The sequence below is a fragment of the Ornithodoros turicata genome, chromosome 2 (genome assembly GCF_037126465.1).
Source record: "Ornithodoros turicata isolate Travis chromosome 2, ASM3712646v1, whole genome shotgun sequence".
NCBI lineage: Eukaryota > Metazoa > Arthropoda > Arachnida > Ixodida > Argasidae > Ornithodoros > Ornithodoros turicata.
In genome coordinates this window covers 11741882-11758550 of record NC_088202.1, presented here as the reverse complement: position 1 = coordinate 11758550, position 16669 = coordinate 11741882, and the positions used below count along the sequence as shown (strand labels likewise).

General features: G+C 49.6%; 1 protein-coding gene across 4 annotated transcripts in view; it reads left to right on the top strand.

Annotated features, from left to right (window-relative positions):
- Nucleotides 1-16669, top strand: part of LOC135385201 (neprilysin-1-like) — a 142235-nt gene that overhangs the window by 66439 nt on the left and 59127 nt on the right. For all 4 annotated transcript variants that reach the window (XM_064614398.1, XM_064614397.1, XM_064614400.1 and 1 more), the window contains 5 exons: nucleotides 7240-7361; nucleotides 8119-8187; nucleotides 10250-10411; nucleotides 10871-10960; nucleotides 12772-12986. In XM_064614398.1, the coding sequence (XP_064470468.1) occupies nucleotides 7240-7361; nucleotides 8119-8187; nucleotides 10250-10411; nucleotides 10871-10960; nucleotides 12772-12986 (658 nt within the window). The remainder of the gene's footprint in view (nucleotides 1-7239; nucleotides 7362-8118; nucleotides 8188-10249; nucleotides 10412-10870; nucleotides 10961-12771; nucleotides 12987-16669) is intronic.

Sequence of the window (16669 nt, the reverse complement as noted above, 5' to 3'; positions counted from 1 at the left end):
AAGAACGTAGTGGAACCATTGAAACTCCGCTACGTGGTGTGAAGCATAGATTTCGATTGTTTGAAGAGAAGACTGGAGGACTGCTGTGCTGAGGCGAATGTTCCACCTGAACCCGGCGTTCATAGTGAATCGGTATCTGCTTCAGATTTATTTCGGTTCAGTTCCCGTTCGGTTCAGCGGTAGAGAAAATAATTTCGGTTCGGTTGAGCAAAAATAACGATTTTTATCGATTTTCGATTCAGCTCCCAATTAAGACTGCATCTTGGGGGCGGTGAGGGTCGACATGATGTGTGAGCCATGCACCTAGACAATGTTACGGGGGGGGATATGTTTGTAGCAGCCGCCTATCAGCATCGCCCATCGCCCATCGACAACGAGCGCAATAAATGGGACGCGAGCTCACGGGGCCGCTTCTGCGTGCCAGTGCGCCTTCGCATTGGGGGTCCTGGTGGCGGTCGGCGAAAGGCGTCGGAAGAAGGCGTGACGTTGCCCACATACGTGAGGCCGACAACGGCAAGCCCTATCACCACCACCACCACCACCACCACCACCACCGCGTCGGAAGAAGCGACGAAGTAACTCGACGTATTCAGACTGCCGAGTTTCGGCTTGGGAGTCGAGCCAGAAATCGCCGGGGAGGTGCAGTGTCGTTCCAAAGACGAGCTCTGCAGCGGAGCAGGACAGGTCTTGCTTGAGGGCAGAACGAATGCCCAACAGCACAATCGGCAGATGATCTACCCAGGTGACTTGGGCCTCGCGAGCAATAAGCGATGCCTTGAGCTGGCGATGGAAGCGCTCTACAGCACCGTTAGCGGCGGGATGATAGGCAGTCGTTCTGATGTGGTGAACTCCCAGCAGGGTCATGAGAGTCTTGAAGAGGGCGCTTTGGAATTGCCTGGCCTGGTCGGTCGTAATTCGAATGGGGCATCCGTAGCAGGCGATCCAGGTAGAGACGATCGCCCGAGCTACGGTGTCGGCGGTCATGTCTGGGATGGGCACAGCTTCGGGCCACCGGGTATACCTGTCGACCATGGTAAGAAGGTACCGATAGTCGCGGGAGGGTGGTAGGGGGCCGACGATGTCGACATGGAGATGACGGAAGCGGCCGTCGGGCAGGGGAAATTGGCCGACGGGCGACTTGGTGTGACGGGTTATTTTGGCCCTCTGGCAGGCCATGCAGGATCGTGCCCAGCGTCTCACGTCGGCGTTTATGCCCGGCCAGACGAAACGGGAACACAACAGACGCTGGGTGGCCCGGATGCCGGGATGAGCAATGCTGTGGAAGCTCTGGAAGGCTGGGAAACGGAGCGAAGGAGGGAGATACGGGCGCGGCGAATCACCGGAAACGTCGCAGGCGATGTCGAAAGGAGCCATGGGGAGAGGAATGTACTTGAGTTGGAGGGACATCCTGCAGGGGCTAGCGGACGTATAATCACGGAGATCTCGATCATTTGCCTGTGCTTCCGCGATGTCGTCGAGAGTGACGCCGGAGACACGGACGGCCTCGATGCGGGAAAGGGCATCCGCTGCTTGGTTTTCAGCACCGTGCACAAAGCGAATGTCCGTGGTGTACTCAGAGATGTAGCACAGGTGACGAAGGTCGGCAGAGGAGTACGCAGCACGGTTAGACTTGAACGCAAAGGTCAGAGGCTTGTGGTCTGTGAGCACGTGGAAGGTCTGCCCGTCGAGGAAATGGTGAAAGTGTTTAAGCGCGTAATAGATGGCCAGGAGCTCTCGACTGAACGTGCTGTACTTTTCTTCCGAGGGCTTGAGTCTCTGGGAAAAGAAGGCCAGTGGGCACCAACCGGATGGGGAATATTGTTGGAGCACGGCTCCGACGGCATGGGTTGATGCGTCGACCATGAGGCGGAGGTCGGCCGAAGGATCAGGATGTACCAGTAGGGCGGCATCGGCCAAGGCGGTCTTGGCCCGTACAAATGCGTCCAGAGCCTCGGGAGAGAGGTGGAAAGGCTTTGCCGCACTCCCAGAATTGCGCAGCGTATCAGTGAGAGGACGAAGAATGTCGGCACAGTGCGGAATGAAAAAGAGAGGAAAGGTCAGCCAGACGAAGGTCGGCTTGCTATTCCAAACAAAAAGGGAAGGGGAAGGAAAGAAAAATAAGAAAAGAAAAGGGGAAGAAAGAAGGAGAAAAGGGGAAGAAAAGAAAAATAAGAAAAGAAACGGGAAGAAAAGGAGAAGAAGAAAGCAAAGGAAAAGGAAAGGAGAAGAAATGAAAAGAAAAGGAAAAGAAGAAAGAGAAAGAAGAGAAGAAAAGGAAAAGAAGAAAGAAAAAGAAGAGAAGAGAAGAAAAGAGGGGGGAAAGAAGAAAGAAAAAGAAGAGAAGAAAAGGAAAAGAAGATAGAAAAAGAAGAAAAGAAAAGGAAAAGAAAAACTAAACTAAAACACAAAACTATAACTGAAAAGTCACACACACAGTCACACAATCACAAGGCGTTGACAAGGTTCGAAGGAGGAGCGCTGTGGTGACTGCCCACTGGGCCGAGAGAGAAACACAGGGCTCACAGGGAGCCCAGGAGACCCGTGTTACGCAGAAAGCGGAGCACCGCTTTTGTGACTCTCCACTGGTTAGCTCGCTGCACAGGGCCAAGGACTGTTGCGAGAGAAACGGCTGTCCGTCCGTCCGTGCACCCAAGCTCTGAGAGATGTTGCCAGAGCACGGCCCGATGATGGTGGTGACGCTGACAGTGGAGGAGCTGATGAGAAATATCGTCTTCTACACCGCAGCAGGGGCAAGTGGGAGATGAGACGCGGCCCATTTTGAACAGGAGTGAACGGGTGAGGGCAACGTTCACCCGGAGACGATGTAGAAGGGTCTCCTCCTCGCAGGTACAGCGGCAGCCGATGACAAACTCCAGTGAGGGGTCGATGGACTGCAGGAACGCATTAGGCCGGATAGCGTCTACAAGAAACTGGCGGGTGCCGTCGCCGCAGAGACGCCGTATAAGCAGGCGGCACGCAGACAACGGGAGCGGTAGTAGGGGCACCGGCGTGGCCGCGTCAAGCGCGGCGCGTCTCGCAGCCGCGTCAGCACATGTGTTTCCGTGTAGCCCTGTATGCCCGGGTACCCACTGAAGGCAGATACGGTGGCCGACCGAGGAGAGCTGGGCGTACTCCTGAAGTACCATGGTACGCAGATCGCTCACGAGACTCGGGTGGTATGTGGACAGGAGCGCCAACGACGCCTTGCTGTCTGTGAGGACGACCCACGCATCAGGCACAGATTCAGCGATATACCGCAGAGCGGCCAGCAGTCCGAGCACTTCCGCATCCATGGAGGACACTGTGTAGGGAAGTCGGAGGGCGAGGTCACGGTTTTCCTGCGAGACGTAGTAGGCCGCTGCAGATGACTCATTCGCTACCGATCCATCAGTATAGATGGCGCGGCTCAGAGGATAGGCCGAACTGAGATGCTCGAGCGCGAGCTGGCGGGCTACTGTCACAGGCACATCGTTCTTCCTCTGGAGGCCGGGAATAGTGGAACAGGTCTCGGGTCTTGCAAGCGTCCACATCGCAGGGGCGTGCAAGGGCAGGGAGAACTGTGCAGGGACGGACCCTTTGAGGCGACCGAGAGCACGACCGAAGTCAGAGGCTGGGCAGTCTTCGTCGACGTGGCGAAGGTAGTGGAGAGGGTGCCGAGTAAGGTACCGTGCGAGAACACTGAGGGTTGCCCCGTCCCGCAGGACATCGATCGACGGTTCACGTGCCTCGGCTATGACAGAGTATGTCTCGGTGGTCGAAGGGACTCCCAAGCAGACGCGGAGGCTCCTGGCTTGGCTAAAGAGGAGATCTCGATTTCTGCTTCGGCTGATACCGTGCAGGATGGGAAGGCTATACCGGAGAGAACCCAGCACGAGGGATTGGTGGACACGGCGGAGGTCAGGGAAGGATGGGCCCCATCGCAAACCAGCGAGGCAACGAAGAACCGCCACGTAACTGTTGATCTTGGTTATAAGAGCCTTAATGTGGCGAGACCAGGAAAGGTCACGGTCGAGTACCACGCCCAGGTACTTGCAGTACGGGACAAATGGCAGTGGTGAACCTTCAATGACGAGCGGGAACCTCGTGAATGATCGACGAGTGAACACCATGGCCACAGTCTTGCTGGGTGAAACGGAGAGACCGCGGTCGGCGAGAAACGCGACGATAATATCTAAGCCTCCCTGCAGTCGATGCTGAATGGTGTCGCGGCGAGCGGCAGATGTCCATAAGCAGATGTCGTCGGCATATAGCGTGAGGCGCGTGTGGTGGGGCAGCAGGGCAGGAAGAGAGGCCATGATGACATTGAAGAGCAGGGGGCTGAGCACACTTCCTTGAGGAACGCCTCGGCTAACAGGGTGGGGGTCAGTGTCACCCTCAGTGGTCCGAACAAACAAAAAGCGGTCGCTCAGGAAGTCCTGGATCCAAAGAAGGGGAGCGCCTCCGATAACTTTCTTGCAGTGTCGCGATGATGGCGCTATGAAAAACGCTATCGTACGCTTTCTTTACGTCCGGGAAGACGGCACCAGTCATGCGATCTTCAGCTCTTGCCTGCTGCGTCTCAGTCACTAGGTCGATAACATTATCTATCGCCGACCGACCCTGCCGAAAGCCTTGCATTACTTCGGGGAAGAATCGCACGGTCTCGAGGTACCAACTCAGGCGGCGGAACACTATGCGTTCCAACGTCTTGCCCACGCAGCTAGTAAGGGCAATCGGACGGAAGGAGTCAATGTTGCGGGGCCGATGGGCGCCTAATGCTGACCGGTGTGTGTCCACGTGCGCTGCGGCGAAGAAGATTCATTGATACGGGAAGTGTGGACCTTTCCACGCAAGCGTCCTGGAGGCGATCCTGGAGCCCCCGGAGTTGCCACAAGATAATGTGTTCGCTTTACTATGTACGTAAATAAAATTGTCCGGAAGCTCTGATGTTCACTTGTTACAGCCCGCTGAAGTATTGCTAGATTAGACGAACTGTACTCTGTGTGTACATTTTGCTTCGAGTATATCTACCCTGCGTAAGCTGCAAGTTGAGCTTCATTATGACAGCTTTTCTGAGCAACTGGGGTGACTGTAACATGTGATATTATTATTCGATATTGCCAACCTTTCTCTCTCCCCAGAGACGCGGAGGAGAAAGAGCGGCATGCTTAAGCCCCACACTACGCTTGTTCCTATTGGCTGCGATGGATAGTCGCGTCACTCTATGTCGTGACAAATAGGGCGCCGAGGGCGCAACAACACGCGGCACGTTGGGTCTAACCGCGAGATTTTTATTCTATGTTGTTTTTCTTTTACAGGGGACGCGTTTTTACGGCCTCCGTTCTCTGACACAGCCACAGTGCCCCTTTAATTTTGTCAATAGAACAGCAATCTGGTACGTGGTAACATGAAACACAAATTTGAGACAGGGGAAAAACGAGCTTTCTAAGGCACTGTGGTCTTTCTGTCCGCAGTTTCTTGTTTTTAAAGATATGATGCGGGACAGGTGCGTAGCGAGGTTGGCTTATGGACTTAAGCCCCCCCCCCCAAAAAAAAATCTAGGTCACCTCCTTGTATATATTGCGCCATTTCTTCACGCTGGCTTAGGCTGATTCGCCGAAGCGCCCACTAAATGGCTAGCGACCAAGGCGAATAAGAAAGTGTGAAACTTACTACCGACCACGGTGTAACATTGACGTGTTGCCTTAAGGCTGGTTCACACTGCCACGTTCGCGCTTACGGGCTACGGGTTGCGCTTACGTAGTACCCATCTCGTTGCCGGCTACGTTCCTCCATCGTTCACATTACTACGTTTCGGCGCTCCGTTCCTCCAATGAGGAGCTGCCTCCTAGAGCACCATCCTTCCGAAGAAAAGTGAAATAGAGCCACAGAGTAACATGGTGTCCAGCGTCGAGCACCCCGGTGCCGGCTGCTTTGGAAGACAATCAGATATTCATTGACGATATTCTTAACTGTTAATGTTCTTAACTTAACGCCATCGTCGACAGTGCAACGTACAACTCGCTACTTCGGACAGATTCATTGAGCGAAGATATCACCTGACAGACCCACTGCTATGCTAATTGTTATCCATGAGTTTTCTATTTTCGTGGCATCCCTGTAGTCGCTTCTTTTCCTATTGTATAGCCAGGAAAACTTCTGAACTAGGAGAATAAGAGCTTCTAAGACATCCAATGTTTTCGCCATCTTCGCAAGGAGACGAGCGAGACGAAACGCTTGCGCGGCATCTGAACTTTTCTGCCATCCTGTTGGACAGTGCGCTTACGGTTACGGAGCTTGCGGGAGAAAAGTTGAAGTTGCTTCAACTCCTTGCGGAAACGATCTTGCGGGCGCCATCTCTTGCGTCATGGCGTCATGGCAACCCCCAACGTAAGCGCCCGTAACCCCCCCCCCCCCCACTCCCTCCCTCCCCAGTTGTTGGTTTCGTCTCTTTGTTAACTGATGTTTGCGCAGCTAGCTCTGTTTCCGACCTCCGGTTTTAGTGTGCTTCCCAGCTCACTACTGCCCGCAAGCCGTCCTGGCCATGGGGGGTTCCGCTGGTTCCCTTCATGGCGTCAATTCTATTTTTACCAGGATTCGTTTTCTTGAGGACGAGATCGTCCACTTATTTTTTTTCGGTTCTACGTGACTGCCACCTTATCCTCTTCCACTATATTTCCGCAACTTTGGAGTTGGTGTTGGACGGACTAAACTTTGCTAACGTGTAACGTGTGTGTTTTATTGATATCTTTTGTGCTACAGACTATTCAAAGAACTGTTACATCTACTCGCGTTCTCATGCGTGACTTTCTCCCGTGCTTTGTCGCGTGTCTTTGTGCTGGTGCGTATTTTCATGAAGGTAGTTAACGCCTGTGATGTGAGACACCACGAATATAAACTATGAAATCACATTTTTCACTTCCCATTTTTTCAAAGCGACATATAGAGCCACACCACACACACATACATCAACCGTCGATTTATGATGGGTTCGTTTTACGAATTATGTCACTTGATGTACGGTGCCGTCTCAACGCGTGCACACCATGGCTCAATGGCTCAACCGCCATGGCTCAACGCGCGCACACGAATGACTTCGACACCCCAGCATACAAAGCGAGCTAGTATTCACTCACCCCAAAAAGAGTCTATAGGGCTTTCCTTATCCATGCAGTGTGTTCAAAAAAGTGGCTTATGGTGCGCTCTGTACTTGATTTTGCTGCGATGGATTTACATTTAACTAAGAGTGACGGTTTTCAGGGAATCGTGGTGGAGTCAGAGGTCCTCACTCGAAAAGGGTCTCATGGCTGGTCTCTCCGTCCTGGCCGCTCTCTCACTCGTCATGGTTGCTCTCGCAGCATACGCCTTTCTACGAGACACCGGTGAGTTTCTCGAAATTCAGGATTATCGTACATGAGGGATTTTTTTGTGTGACGTGCTATAGGGCTGGCGAACACAGAAATGTACATACAACACACGATACCGCAACTACAAATGTTCCGTATATTCCGCGTACTGTTACTTGCATTTCGTTTGAGCATAGCATGGCGCTGTTTGAGTAATCAATAATAAATGTGTGGTATGAAGCTATCGCGCTCATGTTTCTTTTTCGTCTAAAGGGAGCTTGAGGCTAACTCGTCGTTCGGCGGTTAAATCCAGGGAAGCCATTCCTACAAAGAAGCACAGCAAAGTGATAGACCCCACCGTGTCTCCTTGTATCACATTCTCGACTCATGTCTCTTGCTGATGCAAAGATGATGTATAACCACATAATGTGACGTATGTCTTGTTACGAACCGAACAACAAATAAAACTTGTTAAACAAAAACATTTTGCACAAGAACGCGAAACCTGCTCCTAATACCCCGATAACATGCATGCTCATGCCTCCCTACAAATACAGAACAACTACCGATCGTCCACACACGGGTATATGCTGCCACTCCCTCTGGGTCTCTCGAAATTCGATACCCAAAACTTTACAGAGACGAATTTGTTGGATTGGATCAACGTTTTATGGAACCAGCTAGCTGCTGAATAACAACAACAATACCTAAATCATGACTGTGGCCTGGGTTGCCAGCTGCTGAGAATCATGGGAGCACACTTATTTATATGTCTGTTCTCTGTTGATTTCAGGAGGGTTGGAGAAACCGAGCTTTCTTGGGTCGGTGGATGTGTGCAATTCATCCGCGTGCCAGGAAAGAGGTACGTAGTTGTAACGACGTTGCGGTACGAAGTGGTTCACATTGCTGCGTTTACGCGTGCGCGCAGCTGCTTACGTGCGAAACACAGAACGGGCTACCACTTTCGCACACGTCGCCCTGTTCACAGTTGTGCGTTCTGGCCGTTGCGTTCCTCCAATAAACTCTCAGTTCGCTTCTTTGTTCGAAGGAGCTAGCGTAACAGACGGCATGCGCGCATTTCTCAGATTCGATTGGACAACTGGATTGCTCTTGTGCTGCCTGCCTCGATAAATCAGGGGGGTCGAACTCGTGACCCCCCTGGAAGGAAGCGTGACCACAAGGGAGCTGCTATCCGTTGGTCGTGGAAGGCGTTGCCTTCCGTTGGCTGCTTCATTCCAGTAACCTTGACGCGCTCGTTTTCCTAAATTCATCACTTGCTATCTGAATTTGGTGTACTAGGTGCGTGTCTGAAATGTATTCGTTAAACAAATAAGCAGTGAATGTTTTCCCATTACATCACCTGCTTGTGTGCAGTCGTTAGTTCGTCGCTTTACTATCACGAAACTCGACAGACAAGAGCATGGAATGGCGAGTGGTTTCGTTTTTGTCAATTCCTGTTCCCGTTGGTTCGCAGAGCAGCATGAAGATGACGGTGTACTGTGTTTATCCATCTTGTTGTCTTTGGAAATACATTCGTTACGATGGGTAACGATTTATTGATTTCGCTCGCAAAACATACAAACGCCACTTCAACACGTCATAAAAATATTGCAAGGAAAAAAACGCGGCGACACTTAGTGATTTTTCCGAGCAATTAAGTAATTCCAAGTAAAGCACCTCCTGCGGTTGTTCCTTATCTTCCGTCACCCCCGTGTATCAACCAGGCGGATGAACACGAAATTGACAGCCGGATAGCTGATCCAAAGGACGCATTTGTGCACTGCTCCGCGCAAGAAATATGTAAACCGAAACCGATTAATTACTCGAAAAAATCACTAAGTGTCGACGCGGTTTTTTTCTTGCAATATTTTTCGCTGAAGGTCCCGATGCGTAAAACAGAGGTTCCGTAAGCGTGCGAAGTAAAACTTAAAAGTTAGGATGTTTATTTAATTAGTGAGCGTATACAAATGAGCCGCTCCCTACTGAGTTCATAGCTGATGTCCCAAGGATTTTTACCAAAAAGAAATCTCTTCGATGGCGCCACCTGTTCACGAATTACTCAGCGGGGGGATATTCGTGAAACACCCGGTATAGTAGTCCGTATGCCACTACCGACGAAACCTCCGACCAGCGGCATGGCCAAGCGAGTTAAAGCGTCCTCTCGTTGGTTGTTGCCGAGGTCCTCATAGACACCTTTTCAACGTGGTGCGGAGATGGAGGCCGGGAATGTGCGTGCGTTTTTTTATATTTTTTTTTTATTTTGAGACGGACGCGACCGCGCGGACGTCATCCGCTTTTGGAGAATCTGAAACTATGAGGTTTTGAGTGTTATTTCGGACTTTCGTGGGGGAAACACTTAAGATGCACTGACGGCAGTTGTATTTTATACTGGGTCCTTGAACGAGTTTGATTTCAAATACGAAATAAAATAGATATTACTTTTTTTTTCCGGAGTGGAACTTTATGCGGAAGCGATATCTTCGCTCCGACTGAAGTATTGACTGACGGCACAACAGAAAGCGTAGAACTGGCGGCCATGATTCACAAAACATACGTTCTCGAAAGAGGACGGTTTTCACAATCTGAAATAGAGATGATGGTAACGACGATCTCCTCACCTGGTTAGCGTAGCTCAGTTGGTAGAGCCCTAGAGCGGAAATCCAGACGACGTGGGTTCGAGCCCTACAGCTGGCTAACTTTGTCAGTGGCTGCTTTCTTTGAGTGCTCTGTTTCTTTACTTTGAACCGACATCTCATGTAATGAAAACGGGTTGTAGTCATCCACTTTAAACTGTTGTCATTCATGAGATAGCGCGGTTCACAAAGGGCCGCGGGAGCGTACTGCTTCAAATTTTCTTTGGACTGTATCCTGCAGTAGACGAAAACATCAGGAAAAGGGGATATTCACTAACGGTTTCTTTCCAGCTTCGATAATCTTGGCGGCAATGGACGAGGCTGTAGACCCCTGTGACGACTTCTACAGTTTTACTTGCCGCAACTGGGAGAGAAGTCACCCCATACCGGATGACCGTGCTCGCTATGGGCAGTTTGATATACTAAGGATTCAGCTCCTCCAAGATCTCAAAGGTAATACTGAAGGCTATTGTAGTACTAAAGTAGAAGAGGTCACTACTGCGAATAGGAAGCGCTGGGGGGGAAATGGTAATGAGCACTGAACCACCATAGACTGAAGAAGACGGGAGCAGTGACAATAAATTATACGTTTAATGCGAACGCAGTTACACGTGTAACATGTAATGTTCGAGATAATGAAGTCGTACTGCGTACGGGTTGATTTGTTCCTTTCACTAATTTGTTCTCCAGTATTCTTTGTTATTTTTTCCTTGAGCGTTATGTCGAGTATAAAGCAATTCACTCTCTCGTACGCTCTCCATTTCATGGGATAGCACCCCTGTCGATGAAACTCCCCAATCATAATCATCATCAACAACTTTATTAAGTTATTGTTGTTATGATGTAGCACTAATGGCTCTAGCTAACATCACGCGGTAATAACGCCACTCTATTTATTTATTTCATTCACAGATATCTTCGAGCAGAGTCCGTACAAGATGCCTCAACAACAAAATATATCGGACAAAGTTGTTGCGGCTTACCAGTTGTGTGCGAACAGCAGTGAGTATCCTTGCTGTGTGCGTCGCATCGTTAAAGGGGCTACGACACTTCGACACATCGATGTCTATGATTAATCGCACCGTGAATGTAATTGTATATCGTACCGCATGTCAGGATAACGCCTTGTTACACCATTTGTTACGTTTTCGCGCGTTAGGGATGCGGCGCGGTTCAGCTGTCATGACGTACCAATGCGGACTCGGTACGCAAGAAATCGCACGAGTCGAACCATACGGAACTCCTTGCGGTGTCGGAGAAACAAAGCCATGCGGCTGCAATGCGAAGATGCCTTGCCCAGGCGTACCGGCGCTGTGTATGACTGTGAAGCGCTTGGCGAGACGCGTTATTTATTTATTTGTTTATTTATTTATTTCCGCAAAGTGATGGTGTCAGGAACAAAAACCTCTCGTAGAGCTCAGCAAAGGCCCGTGGGACTTCGAGTATTAGAGGCATGCATAATACACAGCACACTCTGAAGCTAATCACAAAAGACACACAAAGAAAATTCGTTTTGTAAAATATCCTGCGAAAAGAAATGTGCAAAGCAGGTTGAAAAGCGTGCTAACAAACAATAATTTACCTAGATTATTGTGAATACCTGTTTTGTGGTTACAAAGATAACATTTTCATATCTTTATTGGGCGGCATATAGGTATCAGCGAGTAATTCAAATCCACTTAGTTTGACCAGGACCACTGATATCTCGTGGTTCAAACGCAAGCATCGTGCGTGCCGGAAACGCATGAGTCTGAACAGTCTGTTGTACAAAAACCGTGTCCGCACTGGATCTACACAGAGATGCATCAGTGTAAACTACACTTAATGCGTTCATAACAAAGATCTCCTGTGTGACAAAGTCGACGACGAGATTCCAGAACACACTGATACTGCCAGGGATGGCCACATGTAAATGCTTCAGTATGAAGCGACACAGGATATTCTTAAAGCGGTAACCCCGAATAAGTGGTACGTGGAGGCTGATGATTATTGATAATAAAGAGCCGCAAATTACTGACGTAGACGACGCAAATCGTTCATCCGGCGACGTTGTTTTGTTTTGCAGGACTCAAACGCAAAATTGTCGTCTGTTTAAAGTTTCGCAATTGTCTCCCGAGTAGCAACTCGGTGCGCTTGACAGCCACAGAGAGCGTACACGATGCTGCTTACAGCACTCTCGAATTTGTTAGCCCACTCGTGTACAGTGAACCCTCGTTAATATGACCCCCGATAATCTGACATACGCGCTTTACGACCATACTCCTGGGGAACAATGCAGTGAAACCTCTGCAAATCCCCCCCCCCCGTTTAAATGACAATTCCGCATTATGACCAAAATTTTCGGGAACGACCACGGTCATAATAACGAGGGTTCACTGAAATTGCTTCCGAGTCATGCATGGAAAACCGTACTACCTTAGTAATTTAGTGGATTTAGCGGTAAATTTCTAGCGGATTCGCGTTTTCGGTGGTGCGAAACCTGATGATATAACGTTCTTCCTATTTCATTGCACTTCCAAGCCACCTCCTATCTTTAACGACTTTGTCAGGACGCTTTTGGCCACGGCGGCCAGATGTACTGGGCGCTCCAACACCGCCATACTTAGCTGTGCGGCATGTCGCTCAGCTAAGTCATCGATATTTATTTACACAATTACAGCCTTCACTCCAATCACCCTCCACATATTGCCATAGCCGGTTGTACAGGTGTACCATCGCCCTTGTAATATCGAAACAACGTGTCCATAGAAGGCAACCTGGCTGGTACTAAGCTCCGGTCTATTCTCATCTAATAGCTTTCCCCTTGATTCCAGGCCTTTCTAGTGAAACAGCGTTGCAGATGCTGAAGGCACAAGTTGCGTCGACTCTTGAACGCAACTGGCCACTACGAGAGGAAGAAGAATTCTTTCTGTTCTTCAGCGACATCATCGCGAAGATGTACACGAAGGCCGATCACATGGGCACCAGTTCCATCTTTTCTATTTCTGTCGCGCAGGATCCGAAAAACGTCACGCACTACATAATTACTGTAAGTATATTATTGCCTCCTCCCGTGACATGGAAGCATGTACACACTAAATCGCATGGCAGATACTTTTTTGTCTTCTTCTTCTAACGCAGAATACACTATTACGGAAGTGCTCGAACTCAGAATTTTTATGATGGCGTGGCGTCGCGCTGCGTCGCCTGCATTGATCGATATGACATTGGAAAATATCTTACCTACCCCGAGCGTGAAATCAACAAAGTCAAGAATCGGCAAAACAGTTGCACTTGTCCCGTAGCGTCATTATGCACAAACGGCACATAAATTGAGGATATGTATCGTGTCCTGTCTGCGATGCGTCATTGCATGAAAGAAAAAATATTAGTGCAAAAAGTTGTTTCACAATCCCAAAATTCGCGGTCACCCCCCCGCCGGCGCACTCCGTCACTATACTCAGCCGCTATGCGGGAAGCTGCCTTACAGGATGTTAATTCAATGGGAGACAGCGTTTATGCCAATTAACAGCAAAACAGAATAAAATTTTTAAGATGTCATCGCCTAGTAGAGAAGAACACCATGTAAGGAACCCCTGGAGACATGAAAGGCACCAGCAGAATGTAAGCCTAGTGCACCCTGGCCAAATGAATTTTAATGCATTGCGCCTATGGGGATTCCGCCGATTTTTGCACATCGCCCATGTTTAGACTACGATTTTTCGACAAAGGCAGTCAAATTCTGCAAATGTCATCGCCTATTTTGGTTCAGTACGTCCTCCAGGCCACATACCAACCACGGCACGATGTGTGAGTGTTAATCCTGATGCACCCAGGGCCTTCAAAGTTGCGACTCAGACAGGGTTCCCCTCCGAGGCGCTCGACGGACTAAGTCCCAGTATCATCGTAATACGCATGCGCTGAGACTGTACGGCCGGTCTGAAGGAGTTCGAAACGAGAACGGTCATTTTTTCCAGAACTCGAAGTGGCTGACAGAACAGACAACTTTATTTTCAGTGAGTAATATACAAATGATACCGTTTTGTATTTTATATCGCTTTTATATTAAACTATACAACTTGATAAAAGTGTCCATTTCGAGTGCCGTTTTGGAAGTGATTTTGTCAAACGCGACCTTCCAGGGTGCAACAGGAGAACAAGGTACGGGGTTCAAAGCCCGTGATCGTACTTTCACATATACATACACATATACATTACATTACATAATCAGCTTAGAATATCTTTATTATCATCGTTATATCAAATGATATTAAGCCCCGAACTTGATGAAATTCGCCATTTGGCCGTTTTGGAAGCGATTTTGTCAAACGCCAGCTCTCAGGAAGCAACAGGGGTAGATACGGGGTTCTAACCCCGTGATCTTACTTTCACGTATACATATTATAATATCAGCTTAGGACATCTTTAATATTATTTTTATATCGAATGATATTAAGCCCCGAAGTTGACGAAATTAGCCATTTGGCCATTTCGAGTGCCGTTTCGGAAGCCATTTTGTCAAACCCGACCTCTCACGGTGCAACAGGGGAACAAGATAAGGGGGTCAAACCTCGTGATCTTACTTTCACATATACATACTACAGAATCAGCTTAGCACATCTTTAATATTATTTTTATATCCAATGATATTAAGCCCCGAAGTTGACGAAATTCGCCACTTTGCCATTTCGAGTGCCGTTTTGGAAGCGATTTTGTCAAACGCGACCTCTCAGGGTGCACAGGGGAACAACGGACGGGGTTTAAACACCGTGATCTTACTTTCACATATACATATTACAAAATTAGTTTAGGACATCTTTAATATTATTTTTATATCAAATGATATTAAGCCCCGAAGTTGACGAAATTGGCCATTTGGCCATTTCGAGTGCCGGTGTGGAAGCCGTTTTATCAAACCCGACCTCTCAGGGTGCAACAGGGGAACAAGATACGGGGTTCAAACCCCATGATCCTAACAACAACAACAACTTTATTTTCGGCCTTGGAGAGTGGGGAGTTTCATCGCAACAGGCGATACTCTACCCCAGTGCTTGGTGGAATGGGGGGAATAAAATAACGTGCCCCTTTACAATAACGATCGAAGTCCGATGGTGTCCAGAAATGTCAGAAGACCTTTGAGCGCAGAGCGTTGCTGGGCTGGATTGGGCCAGGGACCAAGCAATTTCGGTAGGGAGAAAGGGCGAGAGTCCAGCTGACGAAGAGACTCGGAGAGTGTGGTTCGGGAAGGTTCGTAGTGAGGGCAAGGAAGAAGAATGTGCTCCAGATCCTCAAGAGCACCACAGTGGCAGCAGGTGGGAGAATCAATTTGTCTCAAGCGGTAACGCCACTGAGCTGTAAAGGTCACATCGAGGCGCATGCGGTGGATTAATGCAGCATCCTGACGAGATGTGTTTCGTGCGGAAAGCGAGCGTGGGATCAACTCTGTTCAACATAGAGGGGGGAAGAATGTCGGTTGTCCGTTGGCGGGAAGCCAGGGGTGTCACTAGACGTCGCAGAATTGAACGGCGGTCTCCTCTGAGCAGAACAATACGGGTCCGGTTCCGAGACGAGAGTGCTGCTTCTGCGGCGCTGTCGGCCTGCTCGTTCCCCACGACACCACAATGGGCTGGAACCCACTGAAGAACTAGCCTGTGGCCTGCGGCGTAGATAGTGTGGTAAGCCATTAACACGTCTGTGACTAGGGGTGCGGATGGGCCTCGTATGCCGGAAGTTTCAATTGCTTGAAGTGCAGATTTGGAGTCTGTAAAGACTGCCCATTCCCGGGGTGGAAAATCAGCGATGTGTTGTAGAAAGAAAAGGATGGCATAGAGTTCCGCAGCTGTGGAGGAGGTTGGATGTGAAAGGCGTCTTCCGTGCACGACGCCTTCGGATGGAATGACGAAGGCTGAGGCGGACTTGTTGTTTCGGGATGCGCCATCAGTATATGCTGCCGTAAACGTAGAAAACTTCTCGTCTACCAGAGCATGAAAATGGGCTCGGAGGACTTGAGGGGGGACCTGATCTCTTCTTTGCAGAAGGTTTGGGAGGCGTACAAAAGTGGGCGGTACCGGTAGAGACCAGGGGGCTTCCGGCGGTATAGTGTCCTTAGTTATGAAGCCAGTGAGAGTCTGGCGTGTCCTCTGCGCTACTCGATAGAAGTCGCTTCCAGGGCGGTATCGAATTTTCCTGAGTAGCGGGTGGCGGGGAATGTGAGCACGCAAACGGAGGTACTGCCGAGCCGTTTCCCGTTCACGGAGAACTTCAATCGGGAGCTCACCAGCTTCAGCCAGTACTTGTCGTGTTTCAGCCATTCTTGGAACTCCGAGGCATCGACGAAGGCTTCGAGCAAACAGGGACCGAAGCGTATTTAATGAAGTTGTTGATATCCTGTGCAGAATAGGAAGGCTGTAAAGCACAGTTGCCCTTACCAATGCCGCGTGAACCGCGAGCAGGGAACGCTGATCACAGCCCCATCCTGGGCCAGAAAGATGTTGGATTGCGGGGAGCCATCGCTGCACTTTAGTTTCAAGGTGTTTAATGTGCCGAGCCCAGCGCAAGTCCGAGTCGATTACCACGCCAAGGAAGCGGTGAAAGCGTACTGGTTCTAGCTTCTTTAAACCAAGCCAAAGTGGGAAATTGGCCATAGCTTTACGCGTGAAAGGGAGCTCGACACACTTTTCGGGTTTAAGGTCCATCCCGAGGTGCGTCAGGTACGTATGGATGTTGTTTAAA